This window comes from Eschrichtius robustus, chromosome 6 (assembly GCF_028021215.1).
Source record: "Eschrichtius robustus isolate mEscRob2 chromosome 6, mEscRob2.pri, whole genome shotgun sequence".
Taxonomy (NCBI): Eukaryota; Metazoa; Chordata; class Mammalia; order Artiodactyla; family Eschrichtiidae; genus Eschrichtius; species Eschrichtius robustus.
The window spans coordinates 42,382,158-42,409,468 of record NC_090829.1 but is presented as its reverse complement, the minus strand read 5'-3'; the positions used below and the strand labels follow the sequence as shown (position 1 = coordinate 42,409,468).

General features: G+C 38.8%; 1 protein-coding gene across 7 annotated transcripts in view; it reads left to right on the top strand.

Annotated features, from left to right (window-relative positions):
• Window positions 1-14,125, top strand: part of B3GALNT1 (beta-1,3-N-acetylgalactosaminyltransferase 1 (Globoside blood group)) — a 33,326-nt gene extending 19,201 nt beyond the window's left edge. For 6 of the 7 annotated variants that reach the window (XM_068546200.1, XM_068546199.1, XM_068546194.1 and 3 more), the window contains 2 exons: window positions 8,728-8,820; window positions 11,558-14,125. In XM_068546200.1, the coding sequence (XP_068402301.1) occupies window positions 11,592-12,587 (996 nt within the window). In that variant the 5' untranslated portion in view covers window positions 8,728-8,820; window positions 11,558-11,591 and the 3' untranslated portion in view covers window positions 12,588-14,125. The remainder of the gene's footprint in view (window positions 1-8,727; window positions 8,821-11,557) is intronic. The other variant, XR_011074283.1, reaches the window with a different exon arrangement.
• Window positions 14,126-27,311: the final 13,186 nt, after the last annotated feature.

Here is a 27,311-nt window from a genome sequence, read left to right as displayed (position 1 = left end):
CGGTGGCTTCTCTTGTTGCGGAGCATGGGCTCTAGGCATGTGGGCTTCAGTAGTTGTGGCGCGCAGGCTCAGTAGTTGTGGTGCACGGGCTTAGTTGCTCTGCAGCATGTGGGATCTTCCTGGACCAGGGATCGAACCCGTGTCTCCTGCATTGGCAGGCGGATTCTTAACCACTGTGCCACCAGGGAAGTCCTAAAAAAGTACATTATTTCTAAAAGTTAATTTTCTGTAAGGATTGTTTTAGTAATACCCAGTGCATTTTCATATGTAGCACTTTTTTAAATGAGGGAAAATTTTTGTTTTCATTGTTTTGAATTTTAATGTATTCAAGTATAAGAGTCAAAATAATATTTAAAATATATATAGGTAACAATGTAATATAACAAAGTGATGCCAAGTAGTATAACAAAGTAATATAAAAAGGAGTGCTCTCACCTTTCTTTCTTATCCACTGTATTCCTCTCTGTCCACTATGTGTGTCTTTCCACTGTTTTTCATATGTACATACAAATACTGGTTTTAATTCGTATTCCTTTCTGACACAAAAGTTAACATATTATAAACATTGTTCTATATCTTACTTCTTCACTTGATGTATTCTAGAAATCTTTCCATGTCAGTACTTAGAGAACATCCTTATTCTTTTTTTTTTTTTTTTTACTGCTGTAAAGTTTTCTATTGGGTGGATGTATCATGGTGTATATAAGAAATCTCTCATTGTGATCCCTTGGCTTATTTTTAATTATTTACTGTTACAAACAGTTTTGCAGCCAATAACCTTATATACATGCATCATTTTGGACATATGCACCTGTATCTAAAATAAACTTCAGGAACAAAATTACTGATAAAATAATAAATGTATTTGTAATTTGTACAAGTATGTATTTCCAAACTGCCCTCCATAGAGGTGTTACCACTTTTTACTCCACCAGAAATACATGAGCGAGGGAATTTTTTTGTTTTCTTAACTCTCTTTAGTTTTTATTACTGAAATATTTTAAATTAAATATAGATATTGTGACATTCTACTCCTAAATATATCAGTGTATGACTCTTAAAAATAGGAAAATATTTTTTAAATTAAAAAAAATTTTAACAGCTTTATTGAGGTATGACTTACATACCATACAATTATTTCATTTTAATTATACAATTGAATGATTTTTACTAAATTTACAGGGTTCTGCAACCATTACCACAATCAAATTTTAAAATATTTCCATTACCCTAAAAAGATCCTTTATGTCCATTTGCAGTCAGTCACTGATCCCACCCCCAGGTAACCACTAACCTACTGCCTATAGATTTGTCTGTCCTGGGCATTTCATATAATATATGGTCTTTTGTGTTGGGTTTCTTTTACTTAGCATAATGTTTTTTAGGTTCACCCATTTTCTGAATTCTTTTTTTTTTTTTTTTTTCCTGAAGTGTAGTTAATTTACAATGTTGTGTTAGTTTCTGGTGTACAGCAAAGTGATTCAGTTTTATATATGTGTGTGTGTGTGTGTGTGTGTATACACACACACACATATATATATATATACACATACACACACATATTCTTTTTCATTATGGTTTATTACAGGATATTGAAGATAGTTCCTTGTGCTATACAGTAGGAACTTGTTTATTTACTTTATATATAGTAGTTTGTATCTGCTAATCCCAGACTCCTAATTTATCCCACATCCCCCTTCCCCTTTGGTAACCATAAGTTTGTTTTCTATGTTGGTGAGTCTGTTTCTGTTTTGTAAATAAGTTCATTCGTATCATATTTTAGATTCCACATATAGATGATGCCATATGATATTTGTCTTTCTCTGTCTGACTTCACTTAATGTGGTAATCTCTAGGTCCATCCATGTTGCTGCAAATGGCATTATTTCACTCTTTTCTATGGCTGAGTAGCAGTCCATTGTATTCCACATTTTCTTTATCCATTCATCTGTCAATGGAAATTTAAGGTTGCTTCCATGTCTTGGCTATTGTAAATAGTGCTGCTGTGAACATTGGGGTGCATGTATCTTTTCAAATTAGAGTTTTTTTCTGGATATATGCTGAGGAGCGGGTTTGCTGGATCATATGGTAACTCTAGTTTTAGTTTTTTAAGGAACTTCCATACTGCTTTCCATAGTGGCTGCAACAGTTTGCATTCTCACCAACAGTGTAGAAGGGTTCCCTTTTCTCCACTCCCTCTCCAGCATTTATTATTTGTAGACTTTTTGATGATGACCATTCTGACCAGTGTGAGGTGATACCTCATTGTAGTTTTGATTTGCATTTCTCTAATAATTAGTGAAGTTGAGCATCTTTTCATGTGCCTGTTGGCCATCTATATGTTTTCTTTGGAGAAATGTCTGTTTAGGTCTTCTGCCCATTTTTTTATTGGGTTGTTTGTTTTTTTGTAACTGAGTTGTACGAGCTTTTTGTATATTTTGGAAATTAAGCCCTTGTCAGTTACATCGTTTTCAGATATTTTTCCCAGTCTGTAATTTGTCTTTTCGTTTTGTTTATAGTTTCTTTTGCTTTGCAAAAGCCTGTAAGTTTAATTATATCCCATTTGTTTATTTTTGCTTTTATTTCTATTGCCTTGGGAGACTAACATAAGAAAACATTGCTACAATTTATGTCAGAGAATGTTTTGCCTATGTTATCTTTTAGGAGTTTTATGGTGTCATGTCTTATATATAAAGTCTTTAAGCCATTTTGAGTTTATTTTTGTGTATGGTGTGAGGGAATGTTCTAACTTCATTGGTTTACATGCGGCTGTCCAGCTTTCCCAACACCACTTGCTGAAGAGACTGTCTTTTCTCCATTGTATATTCTTTTCTCCTTTCAAAGATTAATTGACTATAGGTATATAGGTTTATTTTGGGGCTTTCTGTTCTGTTCCATTGATCCATATGTCTGTCTTTGTGCCAGTACCATGCTGTTTTGATTACTGTAGCTTTGTAGTATTGTCTGAAGTCTAGGAGAGTTATGCCTCCAGCTTTGATCTTTTTTCTCAGGATTGCTTTGGTGATTCCATATAAATTTTAGGATTATTTGTTCTGGTTCTGTGAAAAATCTCATGTGTAATTTGATAGGGATCACATTAAATCTGTAGATTGTTTTGGGTAGTATGGTCATTTTAACAATATTAATTCTTCTAATCCAATAGCATGGTATATCTTTTCATTTCTTTGAATCAGCTTCAGTTTCCTTTATCAATGTCTCATAGTTCTCAATACATAAGTCTTTCTCCTCCTTGGTGCGGTTTATTCCTAAGTATTTTTCTTTTTTGATGCAATTTTAAAAGGGATTTTTAAAAAACTTTCCCTTTCTACATTTCATTGTTAGTGTAAAGAAATGCAACAGATTTCTGTATGGTGATTTTGTATCCTGCTAACGTACTGAGTTTGTTTATCAGTTCTAGTAGTTTCTGTGTGGAGTTTTCTATATATGGTATCATGTCATCTACATATAATGACAATTTTTACATCTTCCTTTCCAATTTGGATACCTTTTATTTCTTTTTCTTCTCTGATTGCCGTGGCTAGGACTTCCAATACTACGTTGAATAGAAGTGGTGAGAGTGGGCATCCTTGTCTTCTTCCAGATTTTAGTGGGAAGGTTTTTAGCTTCTTACCAAGTATTATGTTGGCTGTGGGTTTGTCAAAAATAGCTTTTATTATGTTGAGATATGTTCCCTCTATACTCACTTTGATAAGAGTTTTTAACATGAATGTATGTTGAATTTTATCAGATGCTTTTTCTGCATCTGTTGAAATGATCATGTGGTTTTGTCTTTTCTTTCGTTGATGTGGTGTATCACATTGATTGATTTGCATACATTGAACCATCCTTGTGACCCTGGGATGAATGAATCCAACTTGATCATGTTGTGTGATCTTTTTTTTGTGTTCTTGAATTCTGTTTGCTAGTATTTTGTTGAGAATTTTTGCATCTATATTCATTAAAGATATTGGCCTGTAATTTTCTTTTTTGGTGGTATCTTTGTCTGATTTTGGTATCAGGGTGATAGTGGCTTCATAGAATGACTTTGGGGGAGTGTTCCTGCCTCTTCAGTCTTTTGGAAGAGTTTGAGAACGATTGGTATAAGTTCTTTGTATGTTTGGTAAATTCCCCAGTGAAGCCATCCCCATGTTCTGAATTCTTAAATAAAATGTTATAGCCTGTATCAGTACTTTGTTTCTTTTTATAGCTGAATAGTATTCCACTGTATGGATATAGCACATTTATTTACCCAGGAACATTTTCAGTTAACATCATCACACCTAACAAAATAAAGAATCCTTTTCACATCACCTAATATCAACATTGTCTTCAGTTTCTCCAGGATCCAGTCTGGGATCATACACTGCAATTGTGTATGTCTCTTAATCTCTTTTAATCTCAAGCCATCCCTTGTTTTACGGGATTGACTGGCTGTAGACACCATGCTAGTTGTCCCATAGAACACCCCACCTCCTGGGTTTGTTGGAGTGTTTCCTTGTGGAGTTCTTAGCTTGTTCTTCTATTCTCTGTATTTCATATAAAACGTGATTAGATTCCAGTTAAACATTTTGGCTAGGATGTACACTTCACATTGTATCTCATTTGGAGACCCATAATATGTGTTTGTTCCATTATTTATAATGCTGAGATTGATGATTGGATGAGAGTGGTAGCATTCCTTCACTGTGAATTTTATATTTTTTTCAGTCCTTACAAGTAAAAAGTAATCTTTGTGGTGTTACTTTGGTACCATACAATGTCTAATTCCCCATCAATCTTTCATTTGATGATTAAAACACTGATTGATAATCATTGCCTGAATCAGTAATTTCATGAAAGGTTGCAACATGATAGTTTTCTTATTCTGTCATTCTATCTACATTCATAATTAGCAGTTTTCTATAAAGAAGAGCTTCTCCTCTTCACTTGGAGCTATTTGTCTTCCCTGAACTACAAATCACTCTTTAAAACAAAACAACAAGAGAAAAAAATTGACTTGTCTTCTCCCCCAGTAATTTTCAAGTAAGGGATTGGTATAATATCTTCCTCATTGAAATGTTATACATTGCTGGTATTCAGTTGTATGTATTTTATGATTACCACTGTGGCATTCTCTTTAAGTTCATGGATTAAACAAAAGTTGGGTGTGTAAGGGTTTTGAGTTTCCTGACAGGATTTTTTGTGTGTTTGTTTATGTGCTTTTCAAGATATGTTTTGGTAGTTAAGCTGAAATAATACTGTGGTCAGATAATGGGGCCTGTGTTAAATTAAGTTTTGAATTTTGGAGACAGCTTATGTAACCTAATATGATCAGTTTTTTTTTTAGTATAATCATTTTATTTTTATTTATTTATTTTGGCTGCACTGGGTCTTCATTGCTGCGCGCAGGCTTTCTCTAGTTGTGGCGAGCAGTGGCTTCTCTTGTTGAGGAGCATGGGCTCTAGGCGTGTGGGCTTCAGTAGTTGCAGCACGTGGGCTCAGTAGTTGTGGCATGCAGGCTCAGCAGTTGTGGTACACGGGCTTAGTTACCCCACGGCATGTGGGATCTTACTGGACCAAGGATCAAACCCATTTCCCCTGCATTGCAGGTGGATTCTTAACCACTGGACCACCAGGGAAGTCCATGATCAGTTTTTTAGTAAATGTTTCGTGTGGTCTTGAAAAGAACATTCCTGTTCTTTTTAATTGAATGAAAGGTACTAAATCAAGACTATTAATAATATTAATAATTTTATTTGAAACACTCACATCCTTATTTTTTTCTGCTTGATGTATTTAGTTATTTAGAGAGATTTGTTAAAAATCTCCTATTAGGATTATAGATTTTCCCATTTGTACTCATACTTTTCAGAGTTGGCTTTATGTATTTTGAGACTATGTTTCTCTGTTTATATAGCTTCATGATTGTTAAATTATCTTTATCTGTGTGGAATGTATATGTTGGTTCCTTTTATTAGTAACAAAATCTCCTTGTCCCTTTTAAATGCTGTTCATTTAAATACATGATGTTAATAACTACAGCAGATTTCTGATTGACATTTTCCTGATTTTTAAAAAATTTCCTAATTTTTAAACTTTTTGTGTTGTTTTGTTTTAGGCATGTATCTTATAAGTAGTATATGGCAGAGTTTTAAGCCAATCTGAGAGTCTGTTTTTCAGTACGTGAATTTACGTTTATATTTACTCTGATATCAGATGCATTTAAATTTACTTTAGCCACCTCCTTCTGTGGTTTTCCATTTGCCATGCATTTTCTCTGCTTTTTTCCTTTTCTCCTGCCCTCTGTTGAGTTGATAGCTTGCTTTGTTTCTTTTATTTCTTAATCTGTGTGGAATGTATATGTTCAGTGTCTGTTCTTTCAGGGTCGTCACTCTAAAGGTTAATATACATTATTAAATGAAACTCTTTTTACAGCAACCACATCATTTTTATATAGTATTTTGGTTTCACTTTTTTAACCACACCAAAAAATACTGTTTTTGTGCTTGTTCTTCGCTCTCTCTCTCTCTTTTACTATGTATATTTACTAGTTTTCATTATCTTTCAATAATCTCTTGACTTACCTTTGTTTCTTGAATTCCTTTCCTTCCTCCTGAGTTCATTTTTCTTCATACTAAAATACATTCCCTTGGTACTTCTTTTAGCTAGAGTTTGTGCACTTTATAAGTCCTAGTCCATTTCAGAGTGTTTTTATTTCACCTTCATTTTACTTGAACTCTAAAATTCACCTGTAAAATATGTACAGTAAAACCAGTTGGCCCACAATATAGGGTTATTGGGGGGAACTAATAATATTTGTTGAAACACTTTATAAACGGTTTTGTGTGTGTATGTAATGCTATTATTATTAGCTAATATACATCCTATTAGAGTTATATTAGAATTACAGTGTTTTGAATGGATTTTAAAAATCATTGCTTACTGTATTTAGTTAATATTTACTGAGACAAAAGAGAATAATACCTACTAGAAATATCATGAATTGTACATGCTCACACCTTGGGAGAAGAGCTGAGATAAGGTGAAACTTGGGATCCTAACTGCTAGCTTAGGGTTACTACCATTCAGTGGAACTTTGAGATACGCAAGCATGAAGTCCAATTTTTTTACTTTGTTTTTATCTATTTACAAAGACAATACACAAATAGTGTGGAAAGTCCAAATGATAAAAAAAAGAAAGAAATCTTCCAGGAAGTCCACAGAATTGAAACCATTGACATATTGGGACACATCCTTCCAGACATCTTGCTCTGCATGTGTGGCTATGTGGATTTATGGAGACTGGTCTTTTCATCTTTCAAAAGGAATCATACTACATATGCAATTTTGCTACTGCATCTTTCACTAAGTAATATATCAAGAGAATATAGCTAAGCATCATTGCATATAATGAATAAATGTATACTGTTGTATGGATGTATCATAATTTTGTTTAACCAATTCCCTATTGGGAGACTTTAAAATAATTTTTTATATTATAAATTATGCACAGTTGCCTGATTATTTCTTTAAGATAAATTGCTAGCAGTGATATTGGTCAAAGAGTGTGCACATTCAAGTTTTTGATACATGTTTAATAAATCTCTCCAGAAAGTGCACAAGAATGCCTCTTTTCCTCACACAAACTAAGTATTGTCATTTTTCCCCCTTAATTTTCCAGTTTGAGATTTTTGTCAATATCTCTGCTTACTTGTGAGTTTGGATATCTTTTCTTGTTTTATCAATCATTTGTAATTCTTTTGAGAACTTCCCCTTTGGCTGTTTATTCTCTTTTTGCATTCATCTATTTCTTATTAAGCTGTATGAACTCTTACTTGGCTTATAAATTATTATAAATATCTTAGGTATTTTTTCCCTGTTTTTTTTTTTAATCTTTTAGCCTTGTTTGTGCTTTTTATCACGTTGTTTTTTTGCTTTTCAACCTTGTTCAAGAACTTTCTGAAATTTTTATTTGATCAAAATTTCCTTTATGAGTTCTGTGTTGTTTCCTTAGTTGGGATAACTAAAAGTTCTTCCCCACTTCAAAATTGTTAAATGTTCATTTGTATTTTTTGTGTGTCTGTGCTCCTAGCAGTTTATTTTTCTCCCATTTGAATCTTTAATCCATTTGGAGTGTTTTTGGTATAAGGAGTGATACATATCAGTGCCTTCCTGTTTGTCACATCCTATTCTGGTTTTTAAATTTGACTGATGAAAATCAATATATGAGCATCCTAAAGCGTGGCAGGAATTGAGATGTGCTGCATAGTTTTCAGTTTACTAATGTGTCTTGGGTATTTGTAAGTAGAGATAGAGGTTCACAGGGGAGGGAGTGGATTGGGAAGTGGTAGTTGACAGTCTCATGTCAGGGTTGCCTTCTGTGTATGTGTGTGAAACAGAGAATTAAAGAGAGGATACCAGCAGAGTGTCTCTTAGAAGTTTCATGTTTCACTCCTTTTAGTGACCCTGAGTTCTTTATCCAGGCAAGTGGAACTGTGGTAGGATGTCATAAGACACCATCTGCCGTGAGAACTTAGAGGTTTTACGTCTTGAATACCAAGTGCTCTTCTTCCATGATGAACCCATGAACTCTCTGAATTCTGTAGATTCGTGGGCTTTTTTTAACGTTTTATTTCAGCACATGTTCAGAAAGAAATTGGAATGGGGAAGGGGGTTCCCTTCCCCTCTTTGACGTCTAATTCCCTGACCCATAAGTAGATGCTGTTAAATTTCTTACATATCTTACAGAAATTTCAAGCACTATTTTTGACTACTACTTGCTACTGAATGTTCAGTTGATGAAATTGAAGGTCTTTCACTCAGAAGAAATAAATCAAGAAGGTAAGAAATAAAATCTGTTTACGCTTTGAAACATTCATCAAGTAAGAAGAATTCATCAAGATTATTTCTTTAGGATAATCCCTTTTGACAATAAAAATCAATTTAGTGAACATAAACAGGATGGAATAGCTGCAAAGGGTGGAACACGGCTCATGATGACAGCCTCTGTTTGTTGCGTACCTGACACAGGCCATCTGTGCTTTACACACGCTGTCACTAATTCACACTGTATTAACATCTTCATTCTGTAGAGATGAGGAAACTGAGGCTTCCAGAGGTAAATAACATACCCATAGCTCTCCCTGGTTGGCAAAGGATAGAGCTAGGTGTGGGCTCTGGTCTCTGCCTTTGGAGCCACCTGTGTTGTGGGTAACCTGAAGTCTGTTCCAGCCAATCCTTGAAAGACCTTCCCCCACTTTTGGAATAGATAGTTCCTCTTCTTTTTGCTGCTACTTTATTTTCTTCGTAGGCCCGTAAGCAGTAGACATCATAACTGCAGACACAATTTCACATTTATGAACTGTGGCTTGTAGAATGCATATAGGATAACTTTTATAATAAGATTTGCTGTTTTTGAGTTCTTCCCATTATTGAAGAGTAGCCAGGCCTCCATTGCCTGTGTGCAGTTATACACGAAGCCCCTTACTCAGGATGCTTTCCTTCCATTTGTCCGAAATTTGTTATAATGTGCCGATTTGTTAGAATGAGACGTAAAACTGCCATTTGTTAACAGTTGTAATAAATGCACAGGTCATCGATGGCTGAGATTAGATGGAGCTCCGTAGGGTTGTGCTGTGTCTAGTAGCCAGGTGAGGAGAAAGTGTAAGAAGATATTAATTCCTTCCATAATTCTCGTTCTAGGTCTATTCTGTTTCAGGTTTTTCTGGGAGCTAGCTGTGTAAGGCTAGCAAGGGGGAGAAAGGAGGATGGGGGTGGGATGGTTAGACCTACATTTTATGTTTATACAAATAGAAATAGCATATCAGACAGGTCAGTGTTCATTGCTCTCTTGCTGTAGGTCTCTGTCTTGTACTTTGACTCTTGTCAGAAGAAAAATGTTCTTTCCGACAAGGTCATAGAGTATAAGTGGAAAGGCAAGACACATATACATGAAACCGAACTAGAGAGTTTGCCGAAACATTGTACTGTGTGACTTAAAATATAAAAAACATTAGAGGTAGGAAAGGATATTGTAGCAAGAAGTAATCAGGGCAGGTAAGATATGGCCAGAGGGAAAGGACAAAGAGTCTTGAGATCCTGTCATTTTTATATGTATTAAGAGGCAGAAGAACTGTGTCCCCAAAGACCTGAGATTGCCCCAAGGTAGAACCCTTGATAGACCAGTCTTTCCATATAATGACATTAATGTGCGCCCTCCATAGCAAATTCTGGGTTCCCAGGATCTCTCCCCCAGTTGATTGTGGGTGAAAGGGCACGGTCAGAAGCTTCCTCAGCCTGCCCCTCATGTTGTTGATCTGTCCCTCATTCTGAAGTTCCTTAGCATTTGACGTAAACAGTCTGTACTACATTGCTGTGACATGTTTACTTGTTGCCTTGGGATTTGTACTCCTCCCATTTCCTTCTTCCTTTGGCCTCTTTAGTGCCTGGTGCAATCTGTGGATGTTGAAGTTCTAGTAAACACTTAGTACATGAATGTCTTTGGACTGAGGCCCATGATCATGGCACCAGGAAAGCCCTGTGGGATCCTGAATTGCAAACCAACCTTATCCTTGGGATCCAAAGCAGAGCTGAGGCTGCGACTGTGAATGCGCTGTGTCTCCTAGCTCAGTTTTCTTGTCTCAGCTAGAAGTTCTGTGTAAAAGCAAGTGTTCTAGGAGGTTCCATCCCATGATTCTGATCTGGTGCAGGATTTCTGAACAGGGAAGTTAGATTAGATTAGATTGGAGTGGGATTAGAATGGGAAACACACAAAAACTCATACTATGGGCAGGCCTTTAATTTAAGCACTTGCTGTCCAAACTGAGCATTGAGTTCAGCTAGTGAGGTAGAAAGGGGGCTGGGGTGGTATTTTGGGCAGGTAAAAGCTGTTTCATAGTCTTGTGCATTTGAAAACTCCAGAGATGGTTATCGTTCTTGTGTTTAGAGGCCTCACCTTTCGGGGGAAGCATCTCCACCTTTATCTCATCCCATATCAAGCAGGTCACAATGAATAATTGTAGCTATTGGGTTTTTTTCTTACTCCTGATTTGCTAGAATTCACAGCAGATCACACAGCTGAGAAAGACCCTTGGTTTATTTGGACATGTTGCTGATAATATCTCTTTGCATTAATGATTTTGTTGCTGATAATATCTCTTTGCATTAATGATTTTATTCTGGATATCCAGAGGGACAGAAAAAGATGAGTAATGGGGGAGTTACAAAATAAATCTACAGTAAAAACTAAAGCAAACTGCTTCTCTTCTTTACCATTATGAAAAAGAAGTAAAGAAATATTTCAACAGTTATGTCAAACAAGAAGTATTAATTTTCCTCAAATAATTAAGGGTATGTTTTTAACATTGGTCTTGATGTAAAAAGCTGAAATATACTTTTGGTTGTTGGTATCCGTTTGCTTCTAGTTAAATGAAGTTAAGTAGATTCAGGTCAGGATTTTTGGTTTTGCTTTGGAGCTTTTGTTCTCCCAACTCTTTTTCCTTAAGTAGATGATCAGGTATCATTTGAAAATGTGTTTTGGGTGGTGGCATACTAAGCAGGTCTTTGCTAACTCTTCCAGAACCCGAGGCTCGCGTGCTCCTGAGTTGCTGTGAATGGCCCCGGCACTCCTGACCGCCCTTCTGGGTAGGATGTCACTGAGATCCCTGAAATGGAGCCTCCTGCTGCTGTCGGTCCTGAGCTTCCTGGTGATGTGGTACCTCAGTCTTCCTCACTACAATGTGGTAGAACGCGTGAACTTGATGTACTTCTATGAGTATGAGCCCATTTACAGACAAGACTTCCGCTTCACACTTCGAGAGCATTCGAACTGCTCTCATCAAAACCCATTTCTGGTCATCCTGGTGACCTCACACCCCTCAGATGTGAAAGCCAGACAGGCCATTAGAGTTACTTGGGGTGAAAAGAAGTCTTGGTGGGGATATGAGGTTCTTACATTTTTCTTATTAGGCCAACAGGCTGAAAGGGAAGACAAAGTGTTAGCATTATCCTTAGAGGATGAACACCTCCTTTATGGCGACATAATACGACAAGATTTTTTAGACACGTACAATAACCTGACCTTGAAAACAATTATGGCATTTAGGTGGGTAACTGAGTTTTGCCCCAACGCCAGGTACATCATGAAGACAGACACTGATGTTTTCATCAATACTGGCAATTTAGTGAAGTATCTTTTAAATTTAAACCACTCAGAGAAGTTTTTCACAGGTTATCCTCTAATTGATAATTATTCTTATAGAGGATTTTACCAAAAAACCCATATTTCATACCAGGAGTATCCCTTCAAGGTGTTTCCTCCCTACTGCAGTGGGTTGGGTTATATAATGTCCAGAGATTTGGTGCCAAGAATCTATGAAATGATGAGTCACGTAAAACCCATCAAGTTCGAAGATGTTTATGTTGGGATCTGTTTGAATTTATTAAAAGTGGACATTCATATTCCGGAAGACACCAACCTTTTCTTTTTATATAGGATCCATTTGGATGTCTGTCAGCTCAGACGCGTGATTGCAGCCCATGGCTTTTCTTCCAAGGAAATTATCACATTTTGGCAGGTTATGCTAAGGAACACCACATGCCATTATTAATTTGACATTCTACCCAAAGCCTAGAGAAGGGAGGGATACTTTGTGGAAAGCGTTAAAGTTAGACTATGAAATCTCCAATGGAAAACTCATGGGAAGGTCACTGTGTGGCTTACACGGAACTGAAACTCATGAAGAGGCTATAGGCTGGAGACTGGAGGGTGGTACTTGACCTGTGGTTTATTTTGACAACAATCAAGTCAGGCCTTTTAAAGATGATATTCAGAGGAATTAAACATCTTACAAAGGAATGGGAGGTTTTTGTTCATAAAACTCATAGGACCAAACAATTTGAACATGTCATTCTGTAGATTAAAACTTCTTAAATGGGTTTCATTGAATTATAAACTCATTTGTCCATAACAACAAAGCAGTGTGGAGTATTATTCATTGAACAATCTAGTCAGTTCAGGGTTTTGTGTATATCTTACATGGATTACAGTTTTTTTAAATATATAGTTCTGTGTAAAACAACTGAAGTTATACTGAACAAAATTTCATCTCTTTTTGGTCATTCGGAAGGTACTTCAGGATGTTGCAGTATTTCAGTTATCAATTATTATTTAATATTACTTAAAGTTTTGCACTTTTATGGGTGTTTGAATGTTATGGTTGTTTCAGTATTGTATAGACAGAATAGTGAAAAATCACTCTATATTTAAACTTCTTTTCCAGTTACTTCACTGATGAGTTTATTATGAATAGCTCCATTAATGTGTAGATATTGGTCATTATTGCATATCAGTAATCTCTTGAACTTTGATAAATATTTCTTCGTGGTAATATAGAGAAGAATTAAAGCAAGAAGATCTGAATTATTGTCTTGTTTTTAAAAATATAATCCCTGGTGTTTTTAGATGTCACTTCATCTGTCTCATTGTTCCACCTGGAAATTAGGAGTAATGTAGAATGCCAGGCAGCATGTTTCCTTTTGGAAAGGACTCTGAAGCCAAAAAGAAAAGAGAGAACGTGATGGCCAGAATATTATGAAAGGAGTGTCATATTTCAGTGCTTGAGCTGGAAAGAGAAGACTAAAGATTCAAGTTGCATTGTTAACTGCTCCGTGTTTTTTTCTCATTAACAATCAGTTTGAGAATAAAAAGGAAAAAAAAAAAAACCACTGCTGCTATTGTTATTAGTTTCACATCAAGAGGAAAGCCCTATTATGTGGTCTAAAATCAAGTCTGATTTCCATGTCATGGAGAAGCACGTTTTTTCATAGGAGTGGTGATGTAGGTCAGCTTTGACCTGCTAGTTGGTCCAAGAGGAGCACTCCTTGCCCCCCCACCCCGTATTCTTGGGATTGTGCAATTTCCCATTATGCCTGATATGGGACAAGTGATTCCTTTTTTCTGGATTACATGATGGCGAAAGATCAAATCTGTTGGCAGAAAATATGAACTTGAAAATATATAGTCAGCTCTTGTAATACTCATATATTTATAATTCTCCTATAAGAAAAGCTTAATTTCAATTGGAACCATTATAATGTTTGATTCTTTATAACAAGGCTATTTCCATTTCCCTCCTCTCAGACCTGATCCAGTTACAATAAAATCAATTAAATGAAATACTCTGTGGAATCAATCTATGCCCTTGCTAATTCCCATCCATAAGGGAGTTACTTTCTTTTTTTTGTTTTTGAATTTTATTTATTTTTATACAGAAGGTTCTTATTAGTTATCTATTTTATACATATTGGTGTATACGTGTCAGTCCCAGTCCCCCAATTCATCCCACCACCACCACCCACCCTCCGGGAGTCACTTTAAGACACAGATGGTGGGTACTTTTGTGGTAGGATTAGATTTGATCGAATTTGCGTAACTTTATATTGGTGTTTGGGAAGCTAAGTCAAAGAATTTACAGAGGGAGAACTTTTAAAATAAAAGATAACTTCCCCTCACTTTAAGATGAGACCCAAAAAAGCAGTAAATTGTGAGTAATAATTGCCAGTTTTAGAAGATTGTTCCTTTTCAACTACAGATTGGTGCTTAAGAGATCTCTAAAGAGTTAAATGATTATGGAAAACATTGAGGTTGGGTCGTTATATTTTTTGTTTTTAACTTCATGTTTGCTTTCAAGTAGTATTAGTCAGCTGTGTTATTAAAATCTTGGCCTCTGATGTTTAACCACATCAATAGCACCTTTTATTTTAACTGGTAACAGTTTAATACAGAGCCTAACCTTAGGCTGCTTCTTTTCTGCCATCCACAGCCCTGCCACATCCCCATGGCCTTCCCTGCTCTCTGCCTCACTCATTTACTTTGCTTGCCTGTAAGCATCGAGTCTGTGACCCCAGCATGTTAGCCTTTGCCAGATTATGCTGCAAGAACAGCTCCCAGATCTCAGAGGTTGACAACAGCCAAGTGTTCTTTTCATCCACACCGCACGCCGCTGGTTACCCGCCTTGGCTACTGTGTGTATCTTCTCACCTCAGGGTCCCAGCTGAAGGGCAACGCCCGTTTGGAACATGCCATTCTTGTAGAGGGAGAGGAAAAAGAGCTGGTGGAAACACTAGCATCTATATCCACTGACCAAAGCAAAGCCCATGCCAAGCCCAGTGTCCGTGGCGGGGTGGGGCAGGGATTTGGTCTCACAGGAAGTAGTGCAAGTCATTTTTTGGCAGCCAGGAATATTTTGTTCTTTTACAGGGTGGGGAAGGAATAGTTGGGTACAGTAATCTGCCACACCTAGTGCATGAAAGGGAGAAGGGGCTCAGGGACCTGGATTCTGAGTCTGGCCCCAGTGCATCAGAGGTTTTCTGGCTCACTTGGAGCTGGTGCTTTGAGCCCTTCCCTGAGAGGGCTGCCCTTTCACCCTCCTTAATCTTTCCCTAGCTCTATGCTAAATGGTCTTGGCATTATCATATTCCCATCGACTCGCCAGATGAAGAGCGGCCAGAGCTGAGCTATTTATAACAGTATTTCTGAGTGTGAGGTTGGGGATAAAGCTCTTTTCTCTTGGCGTCTGGTAGGCAATTATTGCAGGATGGAGGGAGAGGGGAAGGGTGAGTATGAGAAATGTGGCAGGCCCATCTGACGTCTTTGGGGTTCTTTTAATCCACTGGGAATTAATCTTTATATTAAGCCAGCTCCTCTGGATTTTGTGTGAGCTATTAGAACCCTCTCACAGTCTCCATCAGCTGCTTGATTATCCCACGTGTAGTTAATATAGGACCAAACCTTTAAAGAGTCAAAACAGGTGACATGTGTTGATGGGTGTGTTGGTAGGAGATGGAAGCAAGCGTGGGAAATGGGCCCCGAAAGCCAAGAGGCAGTTTGAGTGGGCAGTCCCTTGGCAGAATTTGTGCCCAAGGGAAGAGCCGACTCATGGGTCTTGTAAAGTCAAAGGAGGGCCCAACAAGGATGGATACCATTGCTCTGTATTTAAGGTAAGTGATGGAAGCACAAAACTTGCGCTTAGATAGTTTCTCCTCACATGTGACCCTTTCTTCGCATTTGCAAGCCTTACCCTTCCTTTAGGTTTCAATGAATAATGTCTAAAATGTCTGCCAACTTAGCCCTTTTTATGTTTTACTCTCACCCCTTAGAGTAAAACATGGGAGGGAGGGTGGAGGTTAGCACTACTTAACGTTTCCCCCTTAACCCCCTTTGAGACATTTCCCAGATAAAAAATCAAGGCCCCTCGTGGTGAGTTAACGTCATTCTCTTAAAAGGCTGCAGCAGCTGCAGTGAAGGTTTTAAATAACACTCTTCCCCCTTCTCCCCCTTCTTCCCCCTTTCTCCCTGTAGAAACCGTACAGAAACAAGCAGGAGGAGAAAAATACCAAAATGTTAACAGGAGTTGCCTCTCAATGACTTTGCTCCCTTTAAGGTACCTTTTATTACTTCATTCTCAACAACAAGGATGAATTGTTTTTATAACATAAATGTTTTAACTATGTGAACAAATTTAGGTAAAGGTAAAAAGCAGAGTCAGAAGGTGTTGTGGGAAAAGGCTGGCGGGGGACAGGGTCAAAGGCTGGCTCGCTGCTGAGCTGCCAGCCCCTTCTGCGCCCTCCCGCTTTTTCCCGCAGCAGACTTGTGAACCAGTCCCTGCCGGTGGGACCCCAAGTGAAACCACACAACTCTGATTGGGACTTGAACCACTGTTAGTTAAAATTGCTCACTTCGTGTCAGGACTTGCTGAAGCTCAGGTTCTTTGTGTCTCATCGCAGAAAGAATTCAGAGACAAAGTGAAAGGTAAGAGGTGGATTTATTTAGAGAGAGAGCACATTCCATAGGCACAATGTGGTCCGTCTCAAAAGGCTTGAGAGCAACCCCAGGGCATGGGGTCGACTCAGAAAGGGAGAGCAGCCGTGGGAGAAATACACTCCATAGACGGAATGCGGACTGTCTCAGAAGGTGAGAGCGCCCCGAGGTTAGTTTTTGTGGGCCGTGTAATTTCATAGGCTGACTACAGTGGGGGGATTATTCCAACTATTTTGGGGAAGCGGCGGAGATTTCCAGGATTGGGGCCACCACCCACTTTTTGGCCTTTGATGATCAGCCTCAGATGTCATGGCGTGTCATTTAGCGTATGCTAGTGTATTACAATGAGTGCATAATGAGGCTCAAGGTCTGCTGGGAGTCAGATCTTCTGCCATCTCGGACCTAGTCGGTTTTAGCCAGTTTATGTCATATCTTCAAAGGCTCTTGTCATTCTTTTAAAGGTTGTGCCCTGGCCCCTTCCTTCCTGTTTCACAGGGGATGTCTGCCTGTGGCCTCCTGTGTTCCTCCCTCATTAAGAAAAAAAGGAGAAAGCCTCCTTTTCCTTGATAAGATGTTCTGCCTACACTGCTGGAATCTGCAGCTAGCATGGTGATCCCATGAGCCTAAAGGCCAAGGCAGTGGGCTGAGGCGGTGAGCCTGGGCCCACATTCTTCTAGACCCTTTGGGTGTTAAGTAACCACACACATTTGGGTGTCGTGGGTCCAGTGGTCAGTTCCTCACAGCTGGGGGAACCTAACTCCAGGGACGTAAGAACAGTTTCCCTGACCGGAGCCATTGTGCCCATGGTGAGTGGGGAGATGTCAGGAGATGAATCAAACTGTCCTCCAGGGCAGAGAGAAAACAGCTGGTTTGTGACCCGGGAGCTCTGAGGCTCTGGCTTGGATCCCGCTGGGGAATGGTGCCCCGCCTGCGAGCAGCCCACAGGGACGCGGTGGACACTCCTCTCTGGTCGGTGCCCGCCATCCGTGTCGTGTAGCGGGTCTGCAGTTGCACCCGCGGGGGGCAGAGCAGGGAACAGAAGGCCGTGGGAGGGAGCCCTGAGCAGTCAGTACCTGTCTCACCTGTGGAGCCGGGTCTTCTCATTTGGGAGAAGAGAGGCCAGGGCCACATCTCTTTGCCTTTCATGGTTTACTGCCTGCCTATCATCCGAGAAGGTTTGTGTTACGAACTTGGCACAAAGTAGTTTCAGAGTCTGATAGTAACGCCGTTCACTCTGCCCTCTTTGTAAATGAGAAGCTGGAAAATCTCTGGATTTTGGTAAATTCACAATGAAATGACCGGAGAGCACCCAGGTCTTGCTGTTCTTCCGTGCCCCGAGGCTGCTATAATTACTTTATTAAAAATGAAGTGTCTCAAGGTTTCAGGACAAAAACTGTTGAAAAGCCATAAATGACTAATTTGGTGTTCAAAGGTCAAGTGATCATCAAGCCTGTCTCTTAGCTCAATGAACATGAGGAGGAGGAAAGTAACAACCTCACCTTTGTTACTGAATCTCTTTTTATATGAATCTCTAAAAAATTTTGCACATTGTTTCTCTCTCCTTTAGTGAACCTTAACATAAAAACAGTAAAATTTTTAAAAGTGTTATTTAAGAAGAAATTACATTTTGTATTTCTCAGCCTTAAATTTGAAAGCAAGTAGACAGGCAGTTATTATTTTGCCTGCTGAACAACCTCCTTCTTGAGAAACTTCTACTTTTGAGAAATGTCTTATCCACTAACTCCTTCTGCTTGGTTAGTACAGTGTGACCCAAGCCATGAGGATTCTCCCCATCTTAAGATCCCAGTTCCCTGGTGACAGTCACCTGGTCCACTTGACACTACTGGGCAATTGCAGTTCCTCTCAAAGAATTTAGAATTAAGGCTAAGCAGTCTCAGTCTGAGCGTTTTCCCAACTAGGAGATATAAATCTGGGAAATTTTGATATTAGATGTTTTTTTAAAAAATACATTTCATTTTTTAGAGCAGTTTTAGGTTCACGGCAAAATTGAAAGGAAGGAACAGAGATTTCCCATATACTCTCTGCCCCCATGTACACACTCCCTCCCCCACCATCAACATTCCCCATCAGGACAGGACATTTATTACACTGGCTGTCGCCACAGTGACACATCGTTATCACCGAAAGCCCACAGTTTACACTGGACTTTTGGTGGATTGTCAGTGAGGCTAAGACTGTAATCCCTGAGGAAAGCTTCAGAGCTGGAGTCTTGGGTTCACGGAAGGGAAGTACTTTACAGAAACAGAAAAGGCCCACATTCAGATAAGCCCTTCGACAGGGCCAGTTCCCCTTCTTCATGGCGGCCTAGGGCCAGGCTGGTGGGCCTGAGGCTCTGCAGGCTTCCTTTCCACCAGACCTCACAGGGAGCAGCAAGGATTCCTATGGATGCCAACCCTAGGCTGACCTCTGTACCAGGTGGGCCTGGAGGGTAAAGGAGTAAGATTGACATTTGGGGGATCCAGTAGCTTCAGGAGTATGGTTTCACATTGCAAATGAAGCCCAGCACCCCTCAACCTCTGCCCCATGGCTTGCATACCAGCCTTCTCCACTCTGCCCTTTGTTTCTCAGGCACCCCAGGCCCATGCTGGCCTACCTGCCTTCATCTCAGCTCTTTACCTGGAGTGTACTTTGCTTTTTCTGGATCTCCATTTCCTCATCTATGAAGAGGGTTAGTAATTCTCATTCTCTTCAGAGTCAGATGATGATTTAAAGATGCCGGGACCATCAGCCTGGAGAAGAGGAAGCCTTGTGGCAGAGAAAACGGTCTTGACCAGAGTGACTCTGGAAGGCAGGACCAAGATAGTGGGAGGAGTGGCAGGGAGAGAGATTTTAGTATAGGATCAGAGAAATCCAGAGATAGAGCAGGATGCTTCAGGAAATAACAAATTCCCAACCTTAAAGGAGGTAAAAGAAGCTGGAGAATCCTTTGGTAAAGATGCTGGGAGTGGAGAATTAACAGGACCTGGACTTGAAAAGTCTAGCTCTGAGAGAAGCACTAGCATTAGCTTTGGAGTCACACAGATCTGAGTTCAAGTCTTAGTGCCACCTCTTACTAGCTGGATTACCCTTCTCTCTGAACCTCATTTGCCTTACACATGGCAGGAAGGTAATAAGAGTGTCTGGCTTGTCGTGCTTTTGCAAGAATTTGTTGAAATAGGAGATGGGAGGACCCCACAGGAAGTAGGTGCTCAGTACCTGGGAAATTTCATTAAATCACCATTTGGTCCTAAAGGATGGTTGTAAACAGTGGAGGGCACAATGGGGAGGATATTCCTGCTGCCCCCAGGGCCAGAGTCTGGAAAGGCCGCCAGCAGGAAGACAGACTGGAAGCAAGTAGTATATTCTAAGAAGAGGAACAATGGAAAAAATGAAGGGGCAATAAGTGTATTGATTTTTTTTTTCCCCTGAACTCTCTAATTCTGTTCCATTGCTCTGTAACTCTGCCTTACCATCACTGCCATACTATCTTGATTACTCTGGCCTTATACTAAGTCTTAAAATCTGATGATATAGGTCTTCCAACTTTATTCTTTTGCAATGTTGTTTTGACTATTACATGACCTTTGAATTTTCAAGAAAAGTTTGGAATCAGCTTTTCAATTTCTATAAAAGAGTCTTCTAGGCTTTTGATTAGAATTGCATTAAATATAGAAACTGGGGGGAAAGGCTGTTTTTACAATATCGAGTATACTGATTTATGAATGGTCTACCTCTCCATTTATTTAGATTTTCTTTAATTTCTCTCAGCAATATTCTGAAGTTTATAAAAAGGTAACAATCTTGCATATATTTCATTAGATTTATTCCTAAGTATTTTGTATTTTTTGATGCTATTGTCAATGAGATTTTTTTTATAAGAGGTATGATTAACATACAGTAAAATGCACAAACTTAAGTGCTCAGTTCAATGATTTGGGGCAGTTTTATACATCTGTACAAACATCACCTAAAACAAGATAGAGAACACTTCCATCATCCCACGAAGGTTCTTAATGCCGTTTTCCAATCAATCCCTACTCCTACCCCACCACCATTACAGAGCAACCACTTCCTGGTCTCTATCACTGTAGATTTAGTCTTGCCGGTTTGGGATTTCATGTAAATGTATTCATGCAGTAGGTATCATTTTGAGTCTTGCTTCTCTGATTGAACATAATGTACTTTACATTAATCCATGTTGTTTTGTGTGTCAGAAATTTCTTTTTATTGCCGAGTATTATTCCATTATATGAGTAAACAGCAATTTGTTTATCCATTTGGGTTGTTTCTAGTTTGAGGCTATCATGAATAAGACTGCTATAAAGATCCTTGTATGAGTTGTGTGTATTTATGTTTTCATTTCTCTCTGTAAACACCTAGGAATGGAACTGCTGGGCCATAGGGTAGGCGTGTGTTTACTATGAAATGCCAAACAGTTCTCAAAAGTGTTTGTACCATTGTACATTCCTACCCAGTTTCTCTTTTATGGTTTATGCTTTTTGTGCCCCACCCAAGAAATCTTTACCTACACCAAGGTGGGGGAGATTTTCTCCTATATTTTCTTCTAGAAGCTTTATGGTTTTAGGTTTTACATTAAGGTCTATGATCCATCTCCAATTTAAATTTTTATTCAGAGTGAGAAAAGCATTTGAAATTCATTCTCTTTCATGTAAATATCTAGTTGTCTCAGCAGCATTAAAAAAAAAAAAAGACTTTCCTCATGAGGGAGTGTTTAGTCCATTTATATTTAATGTAATTTTTATATAATTGGGTTGAAGTGTACCATCCTGTTACTTACTTTTCATTTTGCACCTCTGTGGCCCCTTCCTTGCCTTCTTTTGAGTTAACGGAGTAGTCACTAGCATTCCATTTAATTTCCTCAATTGCCTTCTTAGCTATTGCTCTTGTTTTTGAAATTATTATTATTATATATATATATCTATTTTTTGGCTGTGTTGCGTCTTAGTTGCGGCACATGGGATCTTCTTTGAGGCATGTGGGATCTTTTGTTGCGGCACGCAGGCTCTTGGTTGCGGCGCACAGGCTCTTCGTTGCAGCGGGTGGGCTTCTCTCTAGTTGTGGTGTGCGGATTTATCTCTCTCTAGTTGTGGTGTGCGGACTCCAGGGCACATGGGCCCTGTAGTTTGTAGCACGTGGGCTCTCTCGTTGAGGTGTGCGAGCTCAGCAGTTGCGGCACGTGGGCTTAGTTGCCCTGCAGAATGTGGAATCATAGTCCCCCGACCAGGGATTGAACCCGCAACCCCTGCATTGGAAGGCAGATTCTTTACCACTGGACCCCCAGGGAAGTCCCTGAAATTATTTTTTTTAATTGATTGCTTTAGAGCAGGGCTTCTCAACCTTTGTACTATTGACATTTTGAGTCAGATAATTCTTTGTGGGGTATGCTTTCTTTGTATTTTGCTTCATTGTGGTCTGCTGATCTTCCTGGTTTTACACATTGATGTTTTTCATAAAATTTGAGAAATTTATGATTTATCTATCTATTTCTTCAATTATTTTTCTGCCCCATTCTCACTCTTGTCTCTTTCTGGTATTTGAGTAACATATAACTTAAACTGCTTTATAGTGTCCTACATGTCTTTGTAGAACATGTTCAATTAATTTTCCTTCAGTCTTTATTCTTGTCTTTTCTTCAGACTAGGTAATTTGTATTGATCAAGTTTACTCACTTCTTTTGTCATCTCCAAGTTCTTTCATGCCGATCCAGTGAATTTTCATTCCCGTTTTTTTATTTTTCTCTTCTAGAATTTTTATCTTTAATTTTCCATTTCTCTGTTGAGATTCCTTATCTATTTTCTCACTAAGACCATAGTTGCCTTAAATTCCTTGAACATATTTATTATAGCTGCTGTAAATCTGCTAAGATTAATATCTAGGCGTCTTGGAGTTGACTACTATTGACTGCTGTTTTTTCTTGACTATTGGTCAACTTTTCCTGTTTCTTTACACGTCTGGTAATTTCTCAATTTTATATTGTACTGGACAATGTGAGTGATCTGTTAAAAACCTGTAAATATTCTGGATTCTATTACCTTTCTCTGAAGAGTTTTGATATTTGTTTTTTGTTCTCATAAGTAAACTAGTTCAGTTAATTAGCTAACTACCTTGATTATTTATTTTTCTTTTTTCTTTCTTTTTTTTTTTTGCAGGGGGAGTCATGGGGAATGTGTTATGGTTTGTCTCAGCAAATCTGTAAAAGCTTAAGGTGTTCCCAAGCCCCTTCAATTTGTTGCAACTCAACTTCCCTACTCTGTCTTTCTTACGGATCTTGTCCGCACTTGGTTTTAGGCTCAGTTAGGCTAGATCTGAAGTGGGCCTTCATTTACAGAGTGGTCCTTATTCTTAATACCCAACCTAAGTGTCTCCACCGGATGTCTCTCTACTCTGCTTGGGCCAGAACTTGATATTCCCCAGCAATACTCAGTCTCTAGTGTTTTTATTCCACTCTCAATCCCATAGCAGCCACGTTCAGTTGAGCCTCAGTGCTGGACCCTGCGCACGTGCAGTGAGCCCTCGGCTAAGGACTCATGAGGTGCCCACACGTAGACTTCCGAGCCTCCCCCTCTGTTACAGCTCTCCACAGACTCCAGCCACATTCCGTATCTTCGCTTCAATCTAGCTCTGCTTGGACTCCAGCTTGCTGTGCCACAACCAGAAAAGTGTCGCCTCACAGAGAGCTGAGGTGATCGCGGGGCAGCTTGTGATCCCTTCTCTCAAAGATGCTATCTTACACTGCCTGTTGTCCAAGTTGTCCAATGCCTGAAAACAGTTGCTTAGCACAGTTTATCCAGTTTTATACTTGTTTATGGTGGATGGCCCTAGTGCAATACCGGTTAATCTGGGAAAGCTGGAAGAGGAAGCCCCTGTAGACTCCTTGAGAGTTTTTGAGTCTTTAGGTGTGAATTGTTCCCGAGGCCCCACTTAAATACTTATTGCCTTTGGATTCCATGAGGCACCACTAAAATCCTTATATTAAAGTCCCCTTTCTGTTGTTGTTACCGTAAAAAAAACAAATAGATTGTCACTAGTGTATTTCTAAAATAAAACAGGAGGAGGGAAAGAGAGAGAATATAACCCATCACTGAAGTGAAGGTAGGGTGTTTGTGGCTCTTGCTTCCTATTTCTCTGGATCTGTGGTTGGTGTTGGAAACGTCCATAATTCTTACTCTAATCCAGATAACAAATATTCATCCTGAAATCTCTAATCACATCCTTCATTTTATGTTAGAAATTTTCTATCCAGAGAAAGGAGTGGAAGACCAGAATTTGCAGACTGCACATTCTACTCTGGCTATCAAATATTATTCTTAATGAGAAGGAGAAAAATAATCCAAGGCCTCATTTTTCTGCTTTGTTACACCCAATTCCAAATTCAGCAATCTGGTGATTAACTTTTATTGTTCTTCTTCTAAGTTCCAAGTGCTGTTCACATCTAAGCATTTCATCTTTAGAATACTTAGAAATAGTATTACATGTGTACATGTGTGTGTGTATATATTTCCCTCTGTCTCTAAATTCCACACTCTTCCTTCCTGAATCTTGTGAAAACCTTTGCAGATGGATATTCTCTTCTGAACACTTTTCTCAGAGGTGTGTCATGTCATGTTGCTGGAGTTTACATGTGTGTATAGCTAGTTATCACCTAATACTGGTTACACTATATAAACTTTGTTGCTGTGGTATAAAGCTGGGATAAAGGTTGCGTTAACACTAAACAATTTTTACTGCATACATTTGTATACTTTTAAAAAAAAATAAGTTTATTTATTTTTGGCTGCGTTGGGTCTTCGTTGCTGCGCGCGGGCTTTCCCTAGTTGCAGGGGGCGGGGGCAACGATGCAGTGCGCAGGCTTCTCACTGTGGTGGCTTCTCTTGTTGCAGAGCGCGGGCCCAGTAGTTGTGGTGCACTGGCTTAATCGCTCCGCGGCATGTGGGATCTTCCTGCACCAGGGCTCAAAACCGTCTGCCCTGCACTGGCAGGTGGATTCTTAACCACTGCGCCACCAGGGAAGTCCCCAAAATATACAAATTTATCTTGCTTTGAATCGGAGCCAGGCTTATTCCTGTTCCGAATGAGAGCACCTTAACTCTCGGTATCGCCCATATCTCTTGTTTCTGTTACGCTTTTGTCTTATCCTCAGGCCATGAACTGTTTTTCTGCTTTCTATGTGGAATCCCAACTTAACAGCCACTCCAACGTAAAAGCATTGAAAAATTAGAAAATTCCAGCACAGACATTAGAATGTAAGATGAGTTTAACCAAAAGAAAAAGAATAGCAGCAGCTCTATGTATGAAGTCCAATAGCTTTAAAAAAAAAAAAAAAAAAGTCCAATAGCTTTAATGTGTTTATTTTTGCTTTAATCTTGTCATCAAGGGTGAATTTTTAGCTGTTCATTTTGTATACAACACAGAATCAGTGATAGCATGAACACACTAGTCTCTACAATGCTAAATCTACCCCTAGCACACATCCAAGGGACCTGAGACACGCGCCATGCATCTTGAATGACCGTGCGCTGCCGTATACTCTGAGCTCAACATCAAATTGACATTTTAACTTTTTTTCAAATGTCTCTTAGAGACAAATATAGACTAGTAGGTATAAAAACCTCTGAAGAGTACCAAGAGTAATGAGGTTTTGCCAAGGTTTTGTTGTATTTTGTGGATAGTTTTCAGGGACTAACTTACCAGACAGTCTGATTGATTTGAGCAGTCATTCTGACCCATGGTTTAATTATTAAATACAATTGGGAGATTCCTAAAAGAAAGCATTGTCTAATATCTTATGGATCCTGCTATCTTTTTATAAACAAATAACATCTTATGATTTTTAAAATAGCAAGAAAATGCTGATGGAAAATTTTTCATGATGTTAAAATAGGTATAGTAAATGCATATACAAAGTCACTGTTTCAAAATTCAGCAGGGAACAAGAGCAGAGCTTTTGAGATATACCATTCATGAAAAATACTTCTCGGTTATGTGGGGTTTTTTCTCTTACTCCCTCCAACCCGCCTTTCCTTCCTTAATAACTGGACTCCTCCTATGGTTTTAATCTTAACAAATCAGAAACTGGCTTGACTTAATTTGCATTTCTTGTTGTATGTTCTCGTGATTAAAAACAAAACAACAAAAATTCCACTGCTGACCACAATGAGATATTCCCAATCTCTTATTCACTCTCTGTTATTCTAATTCAATAGAATTCTAATATAATTTGGCAAAAGCTAATATTACTTGGATAAAGAAGCAATTGGCATAAACAGAAAGAGATGTCTAGGGAAGATGACCAGCCAAAGATTTTAGAAAGAAGTGATGGCTTCTGTGGTTAAAAATAAAAGTCTGGCATTTAGTTTTGCTTTGCTATGCAGAAAATAGATGTTGCTATTCTTGTTCAAAATATAAAGCTTAAATTCCATGCCTAGAACCTGGAAAGTCTAAAGTAACTATGGATACCAAATTTATGCTTTTAAAAAAATCTGGCATTTAGTCTTCACAATTAAGATCAAGAAATAATTGTATTCCTGAAATATGTTCATTTTCTATATAATAAATTTGCTAATTTACATAATCAAGGAACACTGATGATAAAAACTCTCAGTTCTGGGTTCTCATTTGGGACATAAAGTTGGTACATAGCCTCTTGGGAACAAAAATAAAAACAAGCCATGGAGAGATGTTCTCAGTGTTCCCTGTTTGCCTTTGCTGTAATTCTCTCCTTCCTCCAGAGGACCTTGTAGAGAGAGACACCCTGGCTTGAATCATACCACTGCTGAGCCCTTGCATGGCTGCTGTCCCAGTGATGGCTCCTCACTGGGACAGCCCTACCCCTGCCCTGGTACCCAGAGGCTCCCTGTCTCACCTCCCCACTCCATCCTTGGGAAACTAGACGACCTAACGTGGAATAATTATCTGATGCAGTTTGCTTGTGTGTGGGCAAGATATTCCGAATCTGTTACCATTCACTGTCTTTTAAGTGTAGGAGAGAATGACTCTAATTCTGCCTTGTCTTTACACATCTAAACCCATTGGAGAAAATCATGAAAGATGCCCATTTTTATCGCATTCAGCCAATACTGAGCATTACGATATCTGTGAAGCCTCCACTGGGCTGTAAGTGCCAAGGCAGGGATGGTGCCCGAGTGCTCACCTCTAGATACACTCCCTTAGGTGACCTGCACTTGGCATATGGTCGGTGCTCAAAAAAGTAATAATAACAATAATAATAATAATGGAAAGAATATACAAGCCGATTTACTTATAGCAAAAATAGTGTAAAGAAGTTTACAAAAAAATAGTGGCTTTCTCAATTAAATCTGTTCATAACGTAGATCAATGTTTTATGACTCCAATGATGCTTTTTTTTTTTTAAACTTGTATATTTGGTATATAGGAATTATGTATATGAACATAGTTCACACTGGGGTGTTTTGGAATGAACTGTTTCATTACTATTTTTCAGGCTTGTTAGAATAATCATTCCTCTTAACTC